At 40.4% G+C, this 20,635-nt stretch overlaps 1 protein-coding gene across 20 annotated transcripts in view; it reads right to left on the bottom strand.

Annotated features, from left to right (window-relative positions):
• GATAD2A (GATA zinc finger domain containing 2A) overlaps positions 1-20,635 on the bottom strand; it is a 120,874-nt gene that overhangs the window by 12,204 nt on the left and 88,035 nt on the right. For 15 of the 20 annotated variants that reach the window (XM_075902814.1, XM_075902809.1, XM_075902815.1 and 12 more), the window contains 4 exons: positions 5,471-5,601; positions 4,567-4,706; positions 2,612-2,701; positions 1,002-1,133 (listed from right to left, as the gene is read on the bottom strand). In XM_075902814.1, coding sequence (XP_075758929.1) covers positions 1,002-1,133; positions 2,612-2,701; positions 4,567-4,706; positions 5,471-5,601 — 493 coding nt within the window. The remainder of the gene's footprint in view (positions 1-1,001; positions 1,134-2,611; positions 2,702-4,566; positions 4,707-5,470; positions 5,602-20,635) is intronic. The other 5 variants (XM_014578181.3, XM_014578183.3, XM_014578186.3 and 2 more) reach the window with 3 other exon arrangements.

Consider the following 20,635-nt stretch of genomic DNA (forward strand, 5'->3'; position numbering starts at 1 on the left):
TGCATTCCAAGAGAAGCAATATAGAAGTCAACATTAGAACAGAAGGTGCTGAACTTGAGACCACTGTCTTTAACAAGGCCAAAATTATTAGATTTTTGGCTTAAGTTTTGAAGTCAACAGTTCCTTTCAAAATGTATAACTCTTAATAGTATATTTAGGGTTAAGGCTATTAGTGAAGCTAGTCTAGTTGAGAGTGAACAAGTTTTCTGCATATTAATCAGAACCTAAAGGAAATTAAATCCCGTGAGCCATACCTTCTTTTTTTTTTTTTTTTTTTTTAAATTAGCCACCCAGCAGGCACAGATTTTTATTTTTAAAATAAGAGAGAAAAGTAACCCCATGATTGCAAAATAAATCTCCACCGAGCTAGATAAATATTTCCCTGCATCACACAAAGGTCACAGTAAACGCAGTAAGATCCACCGGAGTTAATTTTCTCCCCTCCTCACTTTGTTCCTTTGCTGCATCTGCTGCTTTCATCTCACAGAAGACAAATAGACGTAAGAATAAGACACCTTCACAGTATTTTCAGTTCCCTAGGTTGCTACCTCATTCTATCTGTCCATTAGTCAATTTGATAATGAAGGCATTGAGAGAGAGATGAAAACATACAGAGGAGAAACGGATAACAGGAAAAAGCAAGGAGAAAAACGATTAAGAACCAAAACCACAATAGGATTAAGTCTTCCACATTGTTCTGCTGGGTAAAGCTAGCCCATGTAGTGTACTCTATCACCACAAGACCCAGGGAGTCCTCATCACAAATATCTGGAAGGCCATTACATTACTGAGAAGTAATGTGTACAGTCTATTAAGTAGGGGGACCTCCGAGAACTTCATCCAACCCTCTTGGGTAAGGGGAATGGTGATCATGATTCAGAGCCTTGAAGTTGGAGTGTAAAAGTGGAGAGATTCAGTGAGACAATCCCCTAGGCCATGAGGGGAACGGAAAGATCACACCTGGTGTGGTGAGGAACACCTATCACCACACAAACTCTTACCTGTGCTCCTCGGACAAGAGGTGGCATTACTATCTGCGTATTCTGCTGAGATCCCAGTTTTGAAGAGGACTGTTGCCCTCCACGGACCAATGGAGGGGGAATAACAGTGCCTGGTATACGTGTAGAAGAGGTCTACAAAAATAGAGGAGCATTTACTTTTCAACTTATTTTTAGAAAACAGAACATGCTTATCTATATAGATGCTTATATTTAGGTCCTCACAGTGGTATTTGACTGTTTGTATGCCTATGTAATTTTCCAAAATTGCACTGCCACGCCTAACTTGTAAATACCTGAATAGATTTTTCTTTTCTTTCTACATCCTCCCTATCTTTATTTTCCTTAATCTATCTGCTGAGCTGTTCTTTGTATGGTAAGGAGAAAATTCTATTGCACAGAGGTGAATCTCAAACTTTAGACTGTGTTTGAAGGCACAGTGTGTCATTACTCAAAGCTGTTTCAGTGAGGGGAAAAAAGAAACCTGAAAGATTTCAGTTATAATAGGGTATTCTACAGTGGATAATTTCTTTTTACTACATGAAATGCAGCACGGTTCATCTGGGAATCTGTTCACTGAGTAAAGCCAAAAACTGGCCACTGTTCATGAGTTAAGGTTCTCAAAAACACAGGGAAGCATCCCCTTTCAGTATATATCCTAAATAATAAAGCTTCATACTTTGAAGAGCATAGGAGAAGCTAATGTTCACTTACATTGTGCTTTTCATTCAAGAATTTCAGAAGTGCTTTACAAATATTTTTTGTAAGTAAACAGACAGTGAGGGTAAGTTGCCCAAAGGTTTTACAGTAAGACAGACAGAACAGTAACAGAACTCATAAGTCCTGACTCCATGTTCTCTGCTCTAACTACTAGAGTGCAGGACTATAGAAAAATGTTTTACTGTCTTTGTTACTTGTGGTGCATGTTCCCCCTATAGTGCTGTCTGTAGTGAGGGCAGCTGTATCTGTATGCAGCAGAGATAAAGAATCTGTCCATCGCTGAGTTGCTCATTTTATTCTAGAGCCCCCCCAAAAAAGTTTGCTTATGACAGCAGGATAGTTTCAGAGCAAAATTAAGCAGTGTGTTTTCTTTGGTCAAAGGCTCTTTCATCAGTACCTCTTATGTATCAGTCAGGAAAGTGCATTTAGAATCTGACTGAAAAATCAGACACTGGAAGATAATCTTACAGGGTTATCTGCCTTCATTCTCCCCCACTACCGGTCTTAAAAGCTTATTGCAACTGGGTTCATAGGAGTTAGCAGTGGTTTAATCAATACAAAAAATTCCACTTGGAACCACACTGTTTTTGTGACAACTAGATTGTAGACATTCAATCCGATTGAAAAAAACTTACAGGATCAGTTTTTGCGCAAAAACTGTTCATTCCTTGAAAGCTTAAAAATTCATTATCTGCCTCCGTACAACTTTGCTGGAAGTGTTTGTGGAGATGAGAAGTGGGCGAGATGCCATGAGCATATTACTGCTTCTCCACCCAGCAATACATGGAGCAACTTTACCAGATTTATACTGAAGATGATCCCTCCTAGTACTGTGCATTTTCAGCCCCCCTGCATGCCCCTAACTCAGAAACATAGGAGGCCCCCACGCTAACCTGAAGGGATGGCTTGCCAGCAGGAACATTCTGTGTGCCCCGCACCAATGGGGGAGGGGTGGCCACAGCACTCCCAGAGGAACCAGGAGGCTGCAAGAGATAAACCAGAAAGCCGAATTGCAGCAATTAAAGGAAAATAAAAATATTTACCTCCTTGTAACACAAAGTCTAACTGGCATAAAATGATATTCAAGTAGGGATAAGAGATTCACTCATTCTTACTGGTATATAAATGCTATGCCTTTGTAAAGGCTTTACAAGCAATTATATCAAGCAACATTTTAGAAGTTTACAATGCATTTTAAAATGAGTCATTTAAAAACTAAGTAGGTCTCAATATCTAACCTAACTCAGTCCCCAATGCATGGAAAAATTTCATTAAATGTTAAGGACTGTTATCCAAAAACTAAATTGTGATATTAAGAAAGCTTTCTAAAATGTGGTGTTTCATTCTGCTTAGACTATTCAATAGCCAAAGTTCACTTAATCAGTGTTCACTAGCAGATTGTGTAACCCATGTACCCAATACATTAATCTGGTTTCAGTAAATAAAAATCCTTGTTTAAAAATAAAGGATTCCAAAAGAAAAAGATCACAAAAAAAAGTCAGGGAAATAAAACATTTCTCCTTACCCATCCTTCAATGTGAACTGAAATGCTTTTAATACAAGTATGCACAAAAACTGTTAGGATCCATAATGTCACACACACAAAAGTAAAATTAAACAGGAAATGACTTTCAACAATTTATCTGCCATGACTAGAGTTCAGAATTTTGAGTCTCTCTTGCATGGATTTATCAGTAACATCTAAAGCAGTGTAAGGGATACAGCACTTTGCTACTAGTTCTCCTTGTTTGTGGTTCTTAGCTGTTTAAATAGTGCTTTAAAGTGTCAAACTATCTTCAAACTAAACAGTATAAAAAAACCCTGATTAATGATGGACAGTTTTACAGCACGAAAACGAAAAATGTGAAGCTGAAGAGGACATGATGCACTTTGGAAGAGCAATATATGTGATAGCAAAGTCTGATAAACTATTATATATCATTTTAAGAAGGGATATACAGGCAGTCCCCATGTTACGTACAAGATAAGAACAAACCTATAGTCCCTAAGTTGAATTTGTATGCAAGTCGGAACTGGCTCCAGATTCAGCCGCTGCTGCTGAAACTGACCAGGGGCTGACTACAGGAAGCTGGAGGCAGAATTGCTCTGTCCCCAGCTTCCTGGAATCAGCCACTGATCAGTTTCAACAGCGGCTGAATCTCGAGCCTGGGACAGAAAAGCTGGGCTGCCAGGTAGGTCCCTGCAGGACCAACCCAGCAGCACTCGAGCAGACCAGGGGCACCTGGAGCAGTTTCTCACACCCCGGAGGTCGAGGTGGCGGGACCGCTGCGCTCTGGGCAGTCCCGCTGCCTGCGAGCTCCGGGGAGAGAGAGCCCCGTTCGTAAGTGCGGATCCGACATAAGTCGGATCCGCGTAACTTGGGGACTGCCTGTACTGCAACGCTCGTCTATTACAAATGCATATACAAAGTCAATGGAAATTATACTACCTTTGAAAAGATTTAGTAAGTATTCTTAATACAGAGATTCCATAAGAGAACTATCATTTAAAGAGTGGGGGGGGGGGAGGGGGGGGGGAGGAGAGATATACCACTGGAACTAGAACAAACTTTAAGCGCATTCTCTGTATAGGCTACCCATTTTGTACAGACAAAGAACGGATTTAAAAAAGGCTTTTGTTTTAATGGCTGTTGGATTGCCAGACTGGACTGCTTTGAAAAAACAAGGAATTCCACTTAATGTTTGAAGAAAATGTTTTTTTTCTGTTAAAGAGTTATTCTGAAGAGTTACCATACATTTTGATTTGAGAGTTATACAAGGTACCGCAAAATTATGTTTAGAAAAATCAAGAACACCACTTGTTAAAACATCTGTGGAGAAATCAATACCTTCTGAGTAGTGGTCTCTTTCTGTATTTGACTCTGCCGCAACTTTTTCAATAAAACAAGTTTTGCTTCTTCTAACCGTAACTCTTCTTTTAGCTGTTTAATCATTCTCTCACGCTCCTCTGGGCTGCTCTTCTGTAAGGCCAGTTAAGGTATTTGGAGATGGGGAGAAAAAAGAAGATAAAGTACAAGTAATGACAACCTAGAGCACAGTAAGTCAGTGGGACTAACAGAATTCACCTGGAATGTACATGCATAAAATCTAAGTGCTGAGAAAGAGCTCAAAGCAAAACAGACTTTAAAATTCACCCTTTAGTAAACTGCGAAAATTAACAGCTCACTGCTTTAAACAAGAAGGTTTTACTACTTCTAGTGCATATACTAGGGATGTAAAATCCCATTTAGTCAGTTAACAGGTTAACTGCTTAAACAGGGTGGGCTGCTCTGGCAGGGCTAGGGGCCCGCCGCAGGTGGGGGAACTGGTCCAGTCAGGCCCAGCTGGACCACCAGTTAAACAGTAACTGATAAGCATCACCTTATCGGGGGATGCTTACAGATTAACCATTGACATCCCTAGCATATAACAATGCTGCACTATTTTAAATACTGAATGAGAGTCAAACAAGTTTTCATAAATTTCCCTGTGGGAAAAAGTATGAGGTTTAATGGGGGCAGGAGAAGAGAGGACGTAAAGAGTAGAAGCCCAAATAGACAGACTGACTTCAGTCCTTAATGCAGTCTCAGCCCCAAGATAATCAAATTGCATGAAGTTGTATATGGGAAAAAAAGGTGAAAGCAGCTGTTGAATCTTACATCCTGTAGTCTCAACTGTAACTCAAAGTAAATAGTGCCTGTTTCAATATTTCTAAGGAACACAGCCGAGAGTGTATCAAAAAATGTGAACTCACCATGAGTGCCTCTGTGTTGGTCTCTCTTAATGCTATTTTTGTTAAACCATTCATTCTAGGGCTTGAAGGTTCATTGTCTGATAACACTATAATATCAGGTGAGGGGACTCTCTTTTCTCTCTTCAGATCACTGTAAATCAAGGAAAAGCAAGGGCATTTAACATCTCCCCATAACAAAGAATATTTTTTTTCAGTTGTTACTGACAGATTAACTATGAATGCCTCTAGTGTGAAGAAAGTGTTAAGTATTCAATACAAGACCAGAGTTTACCTCAAATTCCAGTTTCCATCTGAAGATGTAAGCCTAGTAAAGACAATCATACTTACTCAAATAGCCACAATGAGAGTAGGAACAGGCCTCAAATAAGTGGTTACCAAACTGTGGGTTGTGATCGCAAGTGTGAATGTCACCACCATTGGCACACGGGTTCACAGGGATCCCTAGCATGCAGCATATGCCATTTTTCCTTGCATGGTATGACCTTGCATGCACCATATGCAAGACATCACAATGTGCAGAGGATGTCTACTTTATAGAGTTAATCGGCATCTTCCATGCAGCACAACCTCACTTGTATGCTGTACGGGAGGTCATGCCAAGTGGCGGATACTATTTTGTTTCTTCAAAACTTTGTCCTCAACGCAGTCTGGAATCCCAATGGGAAATATTTCTTTAAAATGGGGTTTTTAAAAAGGCTGCTGATAGTGATGTCAAACATGGTGATAATTTGAACAACGGGGCTACACTCCCATTAGGAACAGTGTTGAGTCAGCCAATTCATTAATAAGGCAGATGGCAAGGACATTCAGTCACTGGAAGCCAATACTCTAAGCACACCAAGGACCTACAAGTGAAGGGGCCTATATCACAGGGCTTATCCAAAACTATCCTGTTTGCTCACTGTACTACTTTGAATGCCAAAAGGCCCAAATTCTTCAGTCTACATGAGTTTTCAATGACCAACATTTCATCAAGTTGCTTTCCTTATCCCCTCCCTTAATACAAACGTTTCTAGGTTGATCTTCCCCACATGAGTTATTGTATTTACCCGATTCCCACTGAAACAAGAATAAAGGTTCACTGCACAATTCACTGCAACACAGCATGTACAAGAAAAGGGTTGCATTTAGAGATTTTACAGCTCAAAAGTCTGTTAGCACAAGTAGGTGCAAGTTTACTTATCAAGTTAAATATCACAGCAGCCTAAAATGCCCATAAGCATGTCCCATTTATAACCAAAATGACTGAAAGACAGACTCTCACCGGGAGCAGATATGATGTTATGCTTAATTTCATTTCAGTATACAGTATCTGGAATCTTAAGTGATGGGAAGAGTTATTAGTTGTTCTTGATGTGTGGTATCCAAGAACTACCTTTGAACTCTAAATAACTTAAAGTTCTTGTATGAGAATCCTAATCACACCAGCCAAAAAAGCCCAAGATACATTATGCTGCATAATCCAACAGCAGGCTACAGTACCATTCTTTCCACTGCATCATGCAGCTTTTGATTGGACAGTCTGACAACCTGTAAAAGCCTCCTGGCTTGAGATGTCCAACAGAGGCCATTTGCCAAACAAATTAATAACTTTAAATGAGTCTTCAGTGAAATATATCTGATCAGCAATATTAACCCACTGGTGATGGATTAGGGTTTAATATAGCATTTCACAGCAAGGGTGGCAGCAGATTTAATAGGTGGTCTTTTACTGAACACACAATAGTGTAGTCTCATCCCATAAAGAATGTTCTGGCAGCAGGGTGAAGTAGAATCACTTTAGAAGAGTACATTTCAAGAAACTGTTGCAAATCCAAACAAAAACTACAAAAATATAATGAAAGCTTTTTCAATAAAGTATACTGTAAATGAAATTACTTTGGTCAGCAATGATGCATTGAAAAGTTAACAAAATAATAGAGACAGAGCCCAAAGCAATTTTTTTAAAACAATTACACCAAATAAAGCAAACATGTTATGCAGTTAACTACCTTTAATCTACAAGGTGAAAGTTACCTTAATTCACAGTATATAAAACTGTAAATTAATCCCATATTCACTTAAAACGCAGCAGTTTCTGATCACCTTAAGTTATAGGTTCTGGAGTCAGCAGTACTACCAGAAGTTTACTTACATCTGGTGCATCACTAAATAAAATGTAAGATACTAAATCTCAAAATAAGGACAGATCAACCTCACAACTGTAACATACCCTTTACTGTAGCTATAATTTTTGTACCACTATTGATAAGTCATGTATTAACGTAAACTCCACACTCTTAGTAAAAACCATGCTGGTTCAAAACAATTTTTTGGAAAAACTAAAAGCTGGTTGCTACAAAAAGCAGTCTTTGGCAACTCAGCCGCAGCCCAGTACTCAATACTATACTAAATTTGATGCAGTTGTCCACCTTGGTAAAAAAGGGAGAAGAAAGTGAATTTCAGTTTCCTCTAGGGGGCACAGTGAGCCAGTGAACCAATCTTTAAACTCCGAAGGGGTTTAAAAATAACCAAGGGTTACAGGTGAAAGTTTTAAAGCCTGAGCTTTTCTCTGACTCAGGTATACTAAATTGGTTGCCTTGACTAAAAACTGGGAGAGAAAAATAAAGAGTGCTTGCCATCAGGAGACTCAAGTTTTAAAGATCTCAGGATAGATGAAGTCTAAAGTACATCATCTCAAGTAATATCACTTGACTTTTTTAGCCATTCTTTTAAGAAGTGGGGAAAGGGGAAGTCACCTGATTGATTTTTAAAGAACTGTTAACTAAGGCAATAATCTCATTACTTAGATAACAACCTTGTGTTGGTCAGCAAAAAAGTTGTAGAGTTTTTCCATGTAGCTAATCTAAGCCAACATTTTAAAAAGATACAATAAATCTTGTCAAATGCTACCCCCTTGGTATTTTATAGATTATGTTTTTGTAACAGGTAAAGCTGTGAAGAGGTACTTATGCAAGTACCTTATATGATAACAGACTTCTACAAAGTATACTATGTCTACACTGCATTCCTCTTTCCAGAGAGGAATGCAAATGCAGCAGAGTGAAATTGCAAATGAAGCGCAGATTTGAATTTCCTGCGCTTCATTTGCATAATTGTAGTTCATATGCAGGCGCTATTTCAAAATAGCCTATTTTGAAAAGAGATGCTGTCTAGCCACGGTTATTTTGAAAGAAAACCCATCTTTCGAAATTACCCTTAAGCCTCATTTTATAAGGAGTAAGGGTAATTTTGAAAGAAGGGTTTTCTTTCGAAATAACTGCATCTAGGCAGCGTTTCTTTTTTCAAAATAGGGTATTTCAAAATAGGGCCTGGACGCAATTATGCAAATGAAGCACAGGAAATTCAAATCCATGCTTCATTTGCAATTTCGCTCTGCTGCATTTGCATTCTTCTCTCGAAAGAGGAATGCAATGTAGACATACCGCAAGATACCATGCAGATGGGTAGTCACTATGGCTATGAACCTGGTTTTGTGAACTGACATTCTCTATCAACCACCAGAAAAGCCACACACTATTTTCAAAAGTCACACAACTTTGAAAACTAAACACAATTTTGTAAAATATTAAAGTAAATCAGACTACCAGTTTCTGTAGCTGTGAAACAAACAACTTAGGTACACTTCCGAGTAGCAAGCTAGGTCACTGAAAGTTTACTGTGATGGTGAATCAGTTTTTGCAAAACCTCTATGTGAAGACCAATAGATGCAATTTAGGAAAACTCAACCCATCTGAATGGAGTTCAGACTTGTACAACACCCAACTCTGGTATCAAAAGATTAACTTTTTATCCTCTTGAAGAAGGTCTTATCCCCACCCCTGTCCTTCCCCCCCACATGGGGACAAAATATGGCACAAATTTGAGTAAGAAACACCAGTAGTTTGGAAGAATTCTATTGGCAGACTTAAGTCTGCTGAATCACTCTGAGGTGATTAGTCACATTTAAAAAAAAAAGATACTTAAACCAGATTTGTCAAAAAGGCAATTGAATTCAAGACAACATTGCAAATCAGGGAATGGTGCATTGACAGAAAGCTCACGAGGTCCTGCTTTAACCATTCGATTCTCAAAACAACTAAGCACAAGAATAATCAATATGTATGTGTAGCAGGGGTGATGTCACCCCATCAATTACCACAGCATCATAACAGCTAGCAGGGAGCTAACTTCCTGTATGCTAATCAGCCATCAAAGAGTCATGTGAGAAAGGCATTTCCCTCACTGGACATGTGACCCTTTAACTGTTCCTTCCACTGTGAAAACCATAGCAACAGCCAGTTCTAACCGGCTTGTGACACATAGCCTTCATTTTACGAAGTGAGGTAGGGTTCAGGTGCTGTAAGAAAATGGAGCAGACTTTAAGCTAAAGGGAGTGTCCTGCCACTATAGGAGCTTCCTGAACCAGCTGACCACTTGAGACTATTAATAAAAAGCATCATGTTTTGACAATAAAAAAAAACATTCACCCAACAGTACAGTACTGAACTATACTCAAGTACTCTACAACTTTTGAAAAGTTTAAGAACTTTTATAGCTGATTTTCTGGTTTGCTTCAAAACTCTGAAAATAAACACCTTTAGTCCATTATACCTTTTTAAAAGCAGTATCTACTAAGCCATGGAATCAAGTTTCAAGTCACCCAAAATAAAAATGAAAAAGACTCAAAGGGTGGCCTTTTTGATACAAAAGTTCTTTCTACTTTTTAGACCAGGTGAGAATGAGAAAGCAAGGTAGAAATTAAGAGACCATGGATAATCAGAATTGTGAGAAATCAGGGGGAAGATCTATTTTGTAGTATTACAGTTCTTTAATCGAACCCTTTAACAACAGAACACTGATTAGAAAAGGCTAAAAAATTTTACTGACTACACTTTGCTCTAGAAGTTGTGGTCATCATGGTTATTTGTATTGCAAAATATCTTTGAAAAAAATCAAGTGATTTGTCATCAAGATTAAGACAGTAAGATAAGCAAACACTACAGGTTCCAAGCAATGAGAAAACACTTTAATTTAAACTTCATAGTTAAGAACAGGTTTAACACGATCCATGCACAAGAAGGCCGTATATTAAAACTAATTAAGTGGATATCAAAGGAAAGTAATCATTCATTGTCTCCATCCCCTCCTACCTATTCAAAGAATAGCCTCACACTCAGCTTTGCAAAAATAACTATTAGCACGAATAGCAGTTTTGGATACCAGAGGAGTGAAATGTCATGAAAACGTTTCCCTTTTAGAGATGCTACTGGCACATTAAAAATGAAGATTCCCCACTGAGAGATTGTGAATCAAATACTCACTAAATAAAAGTTTGCAGGTATTTAATCCATTTTGTGGGTTAGTAGCTCTAATTTCTGAATTGGGGCTTGGGAAAATGGTTATTCAGAACTTCTGGCTTTGAAATAAGGACTATTCTCCTTTAGAGAGGCAATGAAGACAGAGCAGTGATTTTGTTGTTTGACTGAAGTAGTATCAAGCCTGACTGGTTAACCATTGCTTCCCTGCCCTTCAATATGTTCCTCTAGAACAGGCATGTCAAACTCGAAGCCTAGTGAGTGCCGCACAAACGAAAACTGATAGAAGTACATTTTCTTTGGTGGCCCTGAAAGCTAATCGGAAAGTCATAGTTATTTATTATTATAGATTATGTTTTGGGTATATTTTATAATTTGTCAGGTCTTGTTTTAATATAACAATTTTACACATCAAATTACTGTATTTGCCCATATAAAATATTTTTAATTTAAATATAAATTTAAGGTACTTTAATTTTTTCATAGGATGCATAACTTATTTTGTTGAAATAAAAAGTACACAATGTGGTTAATCAAATAGAACAGGCTTCTGTGAAAATTTCAGATACTTTGTAAGTTTGAGATTTTGCATAAACATATAATATTCATGCAACTTCAAAAAATTGGCATGTGTATGATATAAAATTCATATACATTGTAATTATTTGGGAATAAATAAAAACAAAATATTAACAAAATATCCCCCTCTTCTCCCCCAGAGCCAGGCACTTATGCCCCCATTCTAACTCAATCCTCATCTGCTCCCCAGAGCCCCCCCCTGCTCTAACCCAATGCCTCCCCCCTCCTCCAGAGCCAGACTTCCCCAACCTCCCCCAACCTAATGCCTGGGTCCCAGAGCCACCGCCGTCACACATTTCTTCCTCAGGTGCTGGGGCAGTCTGCCGTGAGCAGTCACTTTAACTGAAGTGCTAGAATGTTCCCAGAAGGTTTTAAAAAGCTTCTTTAGACCAACTTCTGGGCTCCATGTTAGAATCCAGGGTCAGGACGATGGCTCTATTTTCATTTGCCTAGAAATAAATGTGCAGCTACTTAAGGGGTTACAACAACTAAAACATGCTCTCAGGCATAATACAAACTTTGTTGCACCTTCTTTTTGAACCTCTGTGTCTTGTGAGGCCAACAGCTTCCAAAACATTTGTGGGAAAGGTTTCCTGTAAAATCTTTGAGATGCTGAATGGAATGGGGCTTCCAACTAAGCTTTTAAAAAAGCAATTTGGTTGTTTCAGATAGGGATGTAAATTGCGAGTAATTGACTAATCGAATAATTGATGCAAAATGCATCAACTATTCGACTAGTTGATAGGGCGCCTCAGCCTTTCAAGTGTAGCAACAGCCGTTGCTACACTTCAAAGGCAAAAGTGCCACATGGAGCCTGGGATCAGGCAAGAACCCCCCCTCCCCCACTGACCCCAGGCTCTCTGCAGCACTGCCACTTTGAAACACCGTGGGGAGCCTGGTGTCAAGTCCTCTCTCCTCCTGCATAGTGGATCGAGCCTCAGGATTGCTGAATAGCTGCAGGCTGGAGAACCAACTCCGGCTTCCTGTTGGGGCAGGGGGAGCAAAAGAGGTGTGTGCGGCATGGCAAGACCCTGCACTGAGCTCCATGTCCCTAGGGCTGCCCCTGTCCAGCCTAGGGTTGCAGCTCCTGGGAGCAAAGGGGTTAACACTTGCAGGGAGCAGCACGGCGCACACCGGGCCCCGGTGTCCCATGTGTAACCAGCCACCTAACTCCGATTTGTGAAGCAGATCCAGCCCCTCCCCCTCCCGGAGCCTGTAGTAGTAATAACAACTGTGAACTTGAAAACAACTAAGTAAAATGCTAATTCTAGGAATTGCAAGGAAGGAGAGAAGTCGAGCTCCGTCTGCAACAGAGGGCGGTAACAAAGGAACTGAGGGCATACGGGCTGCGGGAACAAACTGCAAGGTGCAAACAGCACGCCTCCTCTCCCCCTGCATGCGTGGCCCACCACTGTTAGAAAAATCTCCAATCTGTGGCGCCGGGATGAACCAGACACCAACAGAGACATCACTGGAAGAGGAATATCTGTGCTAAACAGAGCTGCTCATGTTTGAAACGGAGCAGCTCCCAGAACAGGCAATAAAAAGGAAGATAAGGAGAGAATAAGTGGCTAGGTATGGGGAGGAGTGGATAACAGAGTGGGAAGTCAGAGGGGAGTTTGCAGAAACCCTTGTGCGTGGGGGAGAGAGGTAGAAACTCAGCACTCTCAAGCCTCCTGGGAAAGGGAGGTACGGGGCTGAGTGCATGGGGGGGAGGTGAGGGGGAGGAAGGGAAGGGGGTGCTGGCATCTCTGCAATGGGGTGGAAGCAAGGGACAGTTTATTTGGAGCATCTGACTCATTTGTTGCAATCCAGATTGGGATCCTCTGTCTGGCCGAGTTGGAGTGGGGGAGGAAAGCAGGCTGCCTGGGGTATGTGTGCCCTAGGAGGACTTTTGCAGAGTTACATTTCAAACAAACAAAGTTTATATAGGTGTTAATGGCTTAAGGTAAGAAAGAAAAAAAGATTTTAAAACAATTTTTTGGCGTGTTGCAGTTATCTAAAACTCTGATCAATGTTTTTTTAAAATCCTATGTTACTAAAATGGTAAGATTTGCATCTTTATTAATGAAGCTGCTGACTATTATTGACTTTAAAAAGTGTCAGTGGCACACAGACCCATAAATAGAAGTGAGTAAGTTAAATCTTGGCACACCACTTCTGAAAGGTTGCTGACCTCGGCCCTAGAGTCTTTGCTCCTCCAGCAGAAATTTGGTAGACAATTGCTCTCTAGACAAAAGCATAACTCTCAACAGCGCCAACCTATATTTGTTGACTTCAGTAAAGAATAGAAGGTCATCCAATTCAGCAGACCTCTGGAGGCAAAGTCTTCTTGGATGCCTGCTTCCATTTACATGGGACAGAGGCAGATTAATTATGCTTTTGTTTTGAAGATGACATATGTGCAGGCCAAAGAACTGACAGACAACTTTTGTAATGGCCTCTCTTTGCTCCCAACAGGTCAAGAATAGACCCTTTTGAAATGTATGGCAGGGGGTCAGGAAACACTGTGTCTATGTAATGTTAAGCACATGGAACAAGTTGTGCTTATGGCCACTAGTGTGGGTATATACTAATCACCATTAGTGGTGATGCTCTTCTGAGATTTATCTTTTTGTTCATGGTCCCCTCTACAAGATTAATATCAACTATATTTGTAGAGCATTAGAGAACTGGCTAAGAAGGGGCAGGTTACAAGAAAGTTGCAGCATAGGAGAAGCAATCTCTTTAGCAAGGTGTAGATTACAAGCAGTAACCCGTAACTCAGAAGGCCAAATGTTTTCCACCAGCTGGCCATATTACCTGCCTTTAAAATTGTGATCTAAACTTCATATCCATCTCCCTGCCCCCTCCAAAACCAAACCACAACTCCCCCCCCCCCCCCCAAAATACCACCTCAGAGCAAAGGCACATGGCATGAAGTTCCTTCGGTAAAACCTGTTCTATCAAAAATAGGCACTTTTCTCTCTCAAAATGAGTCACTTTATAGTATGAAAAAATAACTGTTTAAGTTAACAAAAAAACCCCCAAACACTAGAAAACCTGTAGTATCACTTCAGCCAAGAGGCTATTTGTAAAAACCAACAATTTTTGTCAGTCTTGCAGCACCTTAGAGACTATTTGTTGTTTAAGTTTTTCCAATTACAGACTAACACAGCTACCCCTCTGGAACTTGTAAAAACAAGGATAGTGGGTTTCTTGGATCCCTCAACTTCTCCATCCACGAAGGCCTCATTCACAATGTCATCACTGCAATGCAATCAGTAATTTTTGGAGCATTCAACTAGGGTTGCCAGATAGTTAACAAAAATACCAGACACACTTGACATTACATCAAAATCTTATTTAGGAAATACCAGACATTTTTATTTTCTCCATTTGTTTCCCAAACAGAAAGCTCAAATATTGGACTGCCCAGTTCAAAACCGGACACCTAGCAACCCTACATTCAACAGTGACAAGGATAATGAAATGCCACTAAATACAGAACTCATAATTCTTCACTACAGCACAGCTGAGTATCTTTCATGTTACACAGATTCATTTGCAACTTTCTCTTTTTAGGCTGTACAAAACTCTTGAGATTGGGTGATTACCACCACTATAACATAACAAAACAAAAATGAAGTACCTTCTTTGAATGTCAGTAGGTCAAATTTAGCCCCATGAATGTAGGCTCACTAAGACAGTGGAGCAACTTTCACATAAGAGCTGAATCTAATAATTTAAATTGAGATCTAGAAGAGTTAAAAGGCAGAGTTTCTCACTGTCCCTCATCTTGTGCAGAGCAATAACAAACTGGACATCAAGACTGACAACCTAATTACAGTGGATTTAAAATAACAAAAACATTTTGTTTTTTCAATTCAGATCTCAGATTTTAAAATAGGAGCTAGAATTAACTGATATTTGGCTTAATATACCATAAACTGGTTGATATAACTCATGCTGCAATGGCATATGGCATGAAGAGTTGAAAAGGCTCAGATGTTAAAACACAAAAGTGTGTGTGAAAGGTCTGACTTCTCATCCTATGATGTACAGTTCCATGATATCAGAGCAACAATCATCTCCTGCTTGGAAGACTCAGGTCTCATGCCCAATGCACAGCAATTTTGAAGCAGTTTTTTCCTTATTCCATCCAACAACCTGTTGGGATGGGGAAGACATAAGGAGGAAGATGGCAGAAGATAAGAAAAGACATTAGGTGAATTTTTGGAGATGTCAAAAATGAATCCAAAATGTCAATTCACATTAGTAAAGTTTACTCCTTTCCCATCCCTACACACCCAAAAAATGAGCTGGCTTTGCATTTTAAAAGAAGACATACATGTTCATAAGAGCAAGAAACCTGTAAGTCAGGTTTTCTACATCATCCTTTAACTCAGATGTTTTGTATCTGAATTTCACAGCATACAATCACTAGCGAGTCCCAGTAGAGCGAAAGGCCCATATTGTAGGGGAGGTAAAGGGGAAATACAGAGGCTCACTTTATACTGTGCCAGCAGCCAAATATTAAAACCTTCTACTGCACACAGTTCTAGCTACACCAGTTATCAACATGCTCTGGCTAGTTAGTATCAGAGGGGTAGCCGTGTTAGTCTGAATCTGCAAAAGCGGCGAGCAGTCCTGTGGCACCTTATAGACTAACTGAAGTGTTAGAGCATAAGCTTTCGTGGGCAAAGACCACTTACATCTGACGAAGTGGGTCTTTGCCCACGAACGCTTATGTTCCAACACTTCAGTTAGTCTATAAGGTGCCACAGGACTCCTCACTGCTTTGGCTAGTTAGTGACACTTAAGAACACACTCTAGAGCACGGGTGGCCAACCTGTGGCTCACAAGCCACATGCGGCTCTTCTTCCCCAAAAGTGTGGCTCACGAGGCCGCTCCTGCACCCCCTCCCAAACAGCCCCCCCGGTTCCCCTGTACTCACCAGGGCGGTGATTCAAAATGGCGCCAAATATGGCAGCCGTTGACAGGAGCCTGATATGGCCAAAAAGCCTAAACTTGTTTCTTAAAGGGGCAGCCTCCTCTTTTTTTTGGCTCAATAATTCTGGTGTGGCTCTGCATTTTTTCCACCACAGTTTTGGCTCTCTTTGTTAAATGGGTTGGCCACCCCTGCTCTAGAGACACCGTTCTAGTGCAGAATAACCCCCCCCCCCCCAGTGGCTGTGCCCACAAAAGCTCATGGTACGATCTACATGTTTTGTTAGTCTTTAAAGTGCTACCAGACTATTTGTTGTTGTCTGTGTAGAATCTGGTGTTGGTACTCTTCCTTTCCTAGTGCACTCTAATGGTTCTAATAAGCCTCTTAACTATTTGTCTTTGAGTTGCTACCAGACTATTTGTTTTAATTTTTTCCTGTTACCGACTAACTCAGCTACCCCTCTGAAACTTTCAAACAAACAGAATTGGAAGCCAGTTTAACAAGAACTACACATAAGTAGAGTTCCTTAATATTGTGGAAAGCCAGAAACATTCGTAAATCAGAGGGGGTTTTTTGTGGACTTGCCCCCATTTTAAATGTTTCTTTTTGGAAAGATAACAGTATCTATTTTGAGAGGCACAGCATGTACACAGTGTGTCACTGTGGTGTAGCAGGCAGCCCATGGGCAAAATTGCAGCATGTATAAGGTATTAAAAAAAGGCAAAAAAATTGGAAAGGACTCAGTCTATGCTACTGAGAAGAGGTTATTTTAAATTCTACATAGTGTGCCTAGCACAAAGATAATTGCAGTTTTAAATAGCCCTTAAACTGCTCCTCAAAAGTTTACGTACATTTTTGTATCCTCTTTCATCTCATCTTCCTCTTAACTGCCTTCCCTCTTCTTCCTATGGTCACCCTGGGCTCTTTCATTCCCACACACACTGTACTAGCATTGCTCTCCCTCCATGCTCAGCTATTAGCTATGTCATTAGCAAAGCAGTTTTGCTAAAATTCTGTTCTTGGGAAGTGCTGCGTGCAGACACTTCACGGATCACAATTTTTGTACATTTAATTTTGTTCCCAGTCTGTTATACATAATGAAGTAGAACACTACAATAGAGCATGTTCAAGACCATACCCTGTCAGATAAAATCAAGACAACTCCCAGGGAAACAATGCCAGGTTTTTCTGTACTCTTAACTACTTGTATACAAAAGCAGCTGGGTTAAGCATGTAGCCTTTATTCAGAATTTCTATAGATTTGTGGGTTTGACTTGACATTAATTTGGTTATTTATCTTCCATGTTCCCAAATTACTCTTTAGAGTCTCTCCATTTCCCTCACAGTTAAGAGCCTATATTACAGCAACCATCAATCCAAGTCAAGAACTCTGTATCACTCCTAAGGAGGAGGTGTTTGACAAAGAAATTTTGTTCTTTCCCCAAATAACATAGGGAGCTGAGTAGAAGGTCTAGGAATTTGTGGGAGACGTGGCACTAATGCCATTCAGAGCACAATCATTAGGTAACTTCACTGTACTTCTGACACCTTTTCGCAATGAAAAGCAAAATAACTGTACAGTGAAACAAAATACAGGACTATGTAGCACTTAAAAGACTAACAAGATGGTTTATTAGATGATGAACTTTCGTGGGCCAGACCCTTTTCCTCAGATCAAATAGTGGAAGAAAAGTGTCACAACCATATATACCAAAGGATACAATTACAAAATAGTGAACACATATGAAAAGGACAAATCACATTTCAGAACTTTTCATATGTGTTCACTATTTTTTAATTGTATCCTTTGGTATATATGGTTGTGACACTTTTCTTCCACTATTTGATCTGAGGAAGTGGGTCTGGCTCACGAAAGCTCATCATCTAATAAACCATCTTGTTAGTCCTGTATTTTGTTTCAGCTACACCAGACTAACACGGCTACATTTCTATCACTATAGTACAGTGAAAGAAATGGCTGGATACTCTGCTGCCCATGAGATTTTCCCAGAAATACCCACTCCAGTTCAGACAACAGCCTCCAATGCTACCTCCATGGAAGATATCTAAGTAAACCCTGAAATGAAAAGGAGCTGTCTACCGATACTCATAGATTAGGATGGGCTGGTTGGCAGGAAGTGAGAACAGTTGGAAAGCATTCAGGATTCTCCACCCTTGTTTTTCCTTGCAATTTTCATTTTGACAAACAAGCAGGGGCTAAAGCCAGCTGGTCTCCACACCACTATAAGAACTTAAAAAATACTAAGGGTGTCAATGACTTTAGCCTTCACCTACACCAAATGAAAACCGTACAGCTCAACCACGCTTTCGTTTTGATCAAAGAAAAAAAATATTTTCTCTTCTTTGGCAAAACAGGTCAAGCCGTGATCCATATGGCTATGTATTCCTGTGTGTTTACCCACTGATCATAAGGGATCTTGGATCAGAACATTGCATACTGTCATTAGGGTGCTTTACGCAATATTTTTACTACTGACTGAACAAGGAAAAGTTTGGGTGTAGTTGCGCCACTGATTTCAAAGGGACAAAGGTATCCTACTACCTCAAAGTGTCTCCACAAGCAGGCAAACTAGAAATGTACATGCTAAGATTTACTGGTAACAGTTTGAAGCACAGTGAGACTTCAGACACAAGCACGCTAAGACGTTAACTTTAGGGATCCAACAAGTCTCTTTAGAAAACGATGCCAAAACTATTGTAATGCCACCCACTGCTTGTTCTACTAGAGATGCCAGGGAGAGAACAGGCCATGAGGATGCATCCCCCCTGGAAAAATCATTGGGTACTGTTTAGATGCAGATTCTGGATACTGGGACCACGGTGGATATTCCTAAATAGAGTTGCGAACCTTCCCAGTTTCTTCAGGAGCTGGTTGCTAAAAAAGTCTGGTGACAAAGCAGGGCTAAGGTACATCCTCCATCTGTCCTGCAGCCTCTGGGCAAGTCATCTCGACATGCCCCCTCCACTCTGAGGAACAACTCTGGGATTGTGGCCAATCGGAGTTGTGAGGGCAGTGCCCACAGGCAGGGAAGCATGAAGAGCTACCTGTACCCTCCACCACGTAGGTGTCATAGGGACATGCTGCACCATCAACCAGGACTTGGAGCTGCCCAGTGCCATGCTGCTAGAGCTTGAACTCTGACCTCCTGTCCCCGACCTCAGCCCCTCCAAGAGCCTACACCCTGCACTCCCTACATCTCAACTCCCCGCATTAGCCCTGAGCTCCCTTCTGCAACCAACCTCCATTCCACACCCTGTATCCTCTCCTTCAACCCCATCCTCTGCACCAGCTCTGAACCCTCTTTGTACCCCTGCTCCAGCCTGAAACCCTCCATCCACTCCTACATCCCAACCCCATCCTGATGAAACTGAATAAAGGTGAAGAGAGTGAGTAAAGGTGGGGTCTCGGAAGGGGCGGGGTAAGGGTGGATTTGTGTGATTAGACAGTTGGCAATCCTATTCTCAACTGGCTAGCCAGTCTTCTGCATTTACTCACCACACTGCCAATCCTCTAATGTTCATCCCAATATCAGACATCTATGATAGAGAACCGGGATAAAGCCAGGTTATGAGAAGAAAAAAACATAAAACTGTTTTTAGAAGGGACATAGAGGAAAAAAATTAAGCCAGAAGGCAGTTGGGAAGTATATTATGGAAGCACTGGTCATCAGTGCATAGATAAGGAGAGTGAGCAGTGCACTGAGTCATGCATATTAAAATACCTTCACCACCCTGGCCATTCTACTTGTAGGCTTTATTCCTTTCTACTACCTCCTCTTTCTACACGTGGGGTTTTAGATTAAATTACTTGGGGAGGGAATGCATCTTTCCCTAAATGACACCATGTTTTGGAAATATTTGTAATGTTAAATACTACTACTTTAAAAAACCCACTACCTCAGGTTGTTAGAGCCAAGTGGAACATAACGGCTCAGAATTAAGGACAAGTGGTTCCATAGCTAAAGTTAAAAATAACTACACTTTTCAGTTAAATATTCACTTCAGCTAATGTACCATTTATTTTCTATTTGTTGCTAAATGATGTGTGGAGATACATGACATGTCATCTTGTATGAAGTTTTTAAACCCCTTGCTACCACGAACACGCAACTATCAATTTTGATGGTCAAAACTCAAATAAGTCAATTCCATGATTTTTTTTTTTAAAACTGAAATTCAGGTGAAAAATTAAGATGCTGGAGCAATGTGTGAAGCAATGTATTCATGCAGACTTTAACAAGAAAGGAAATAATGAAAATGGAAGGTGGTGGTGAGGGTAGGATTCACTCCTCCCCCCCATGCTATTTGTTAAAAAGGCAGTTGTAAAAAACAAGATT

Source organism: Pelodiscus sinensis, chromosome 19, assembly GCF_049634645.1.
Source record: "Pelodiscus sinensis isolate JC-2024 chromosome 19, ASM4963464v1, whole genome shotgun sequence".
Lineage (NCBI taxonomy): Eukaryota > Metazoa > Chordata > Testudines > Trionychidae > Pelodiscus > Pelodiscus sinensis.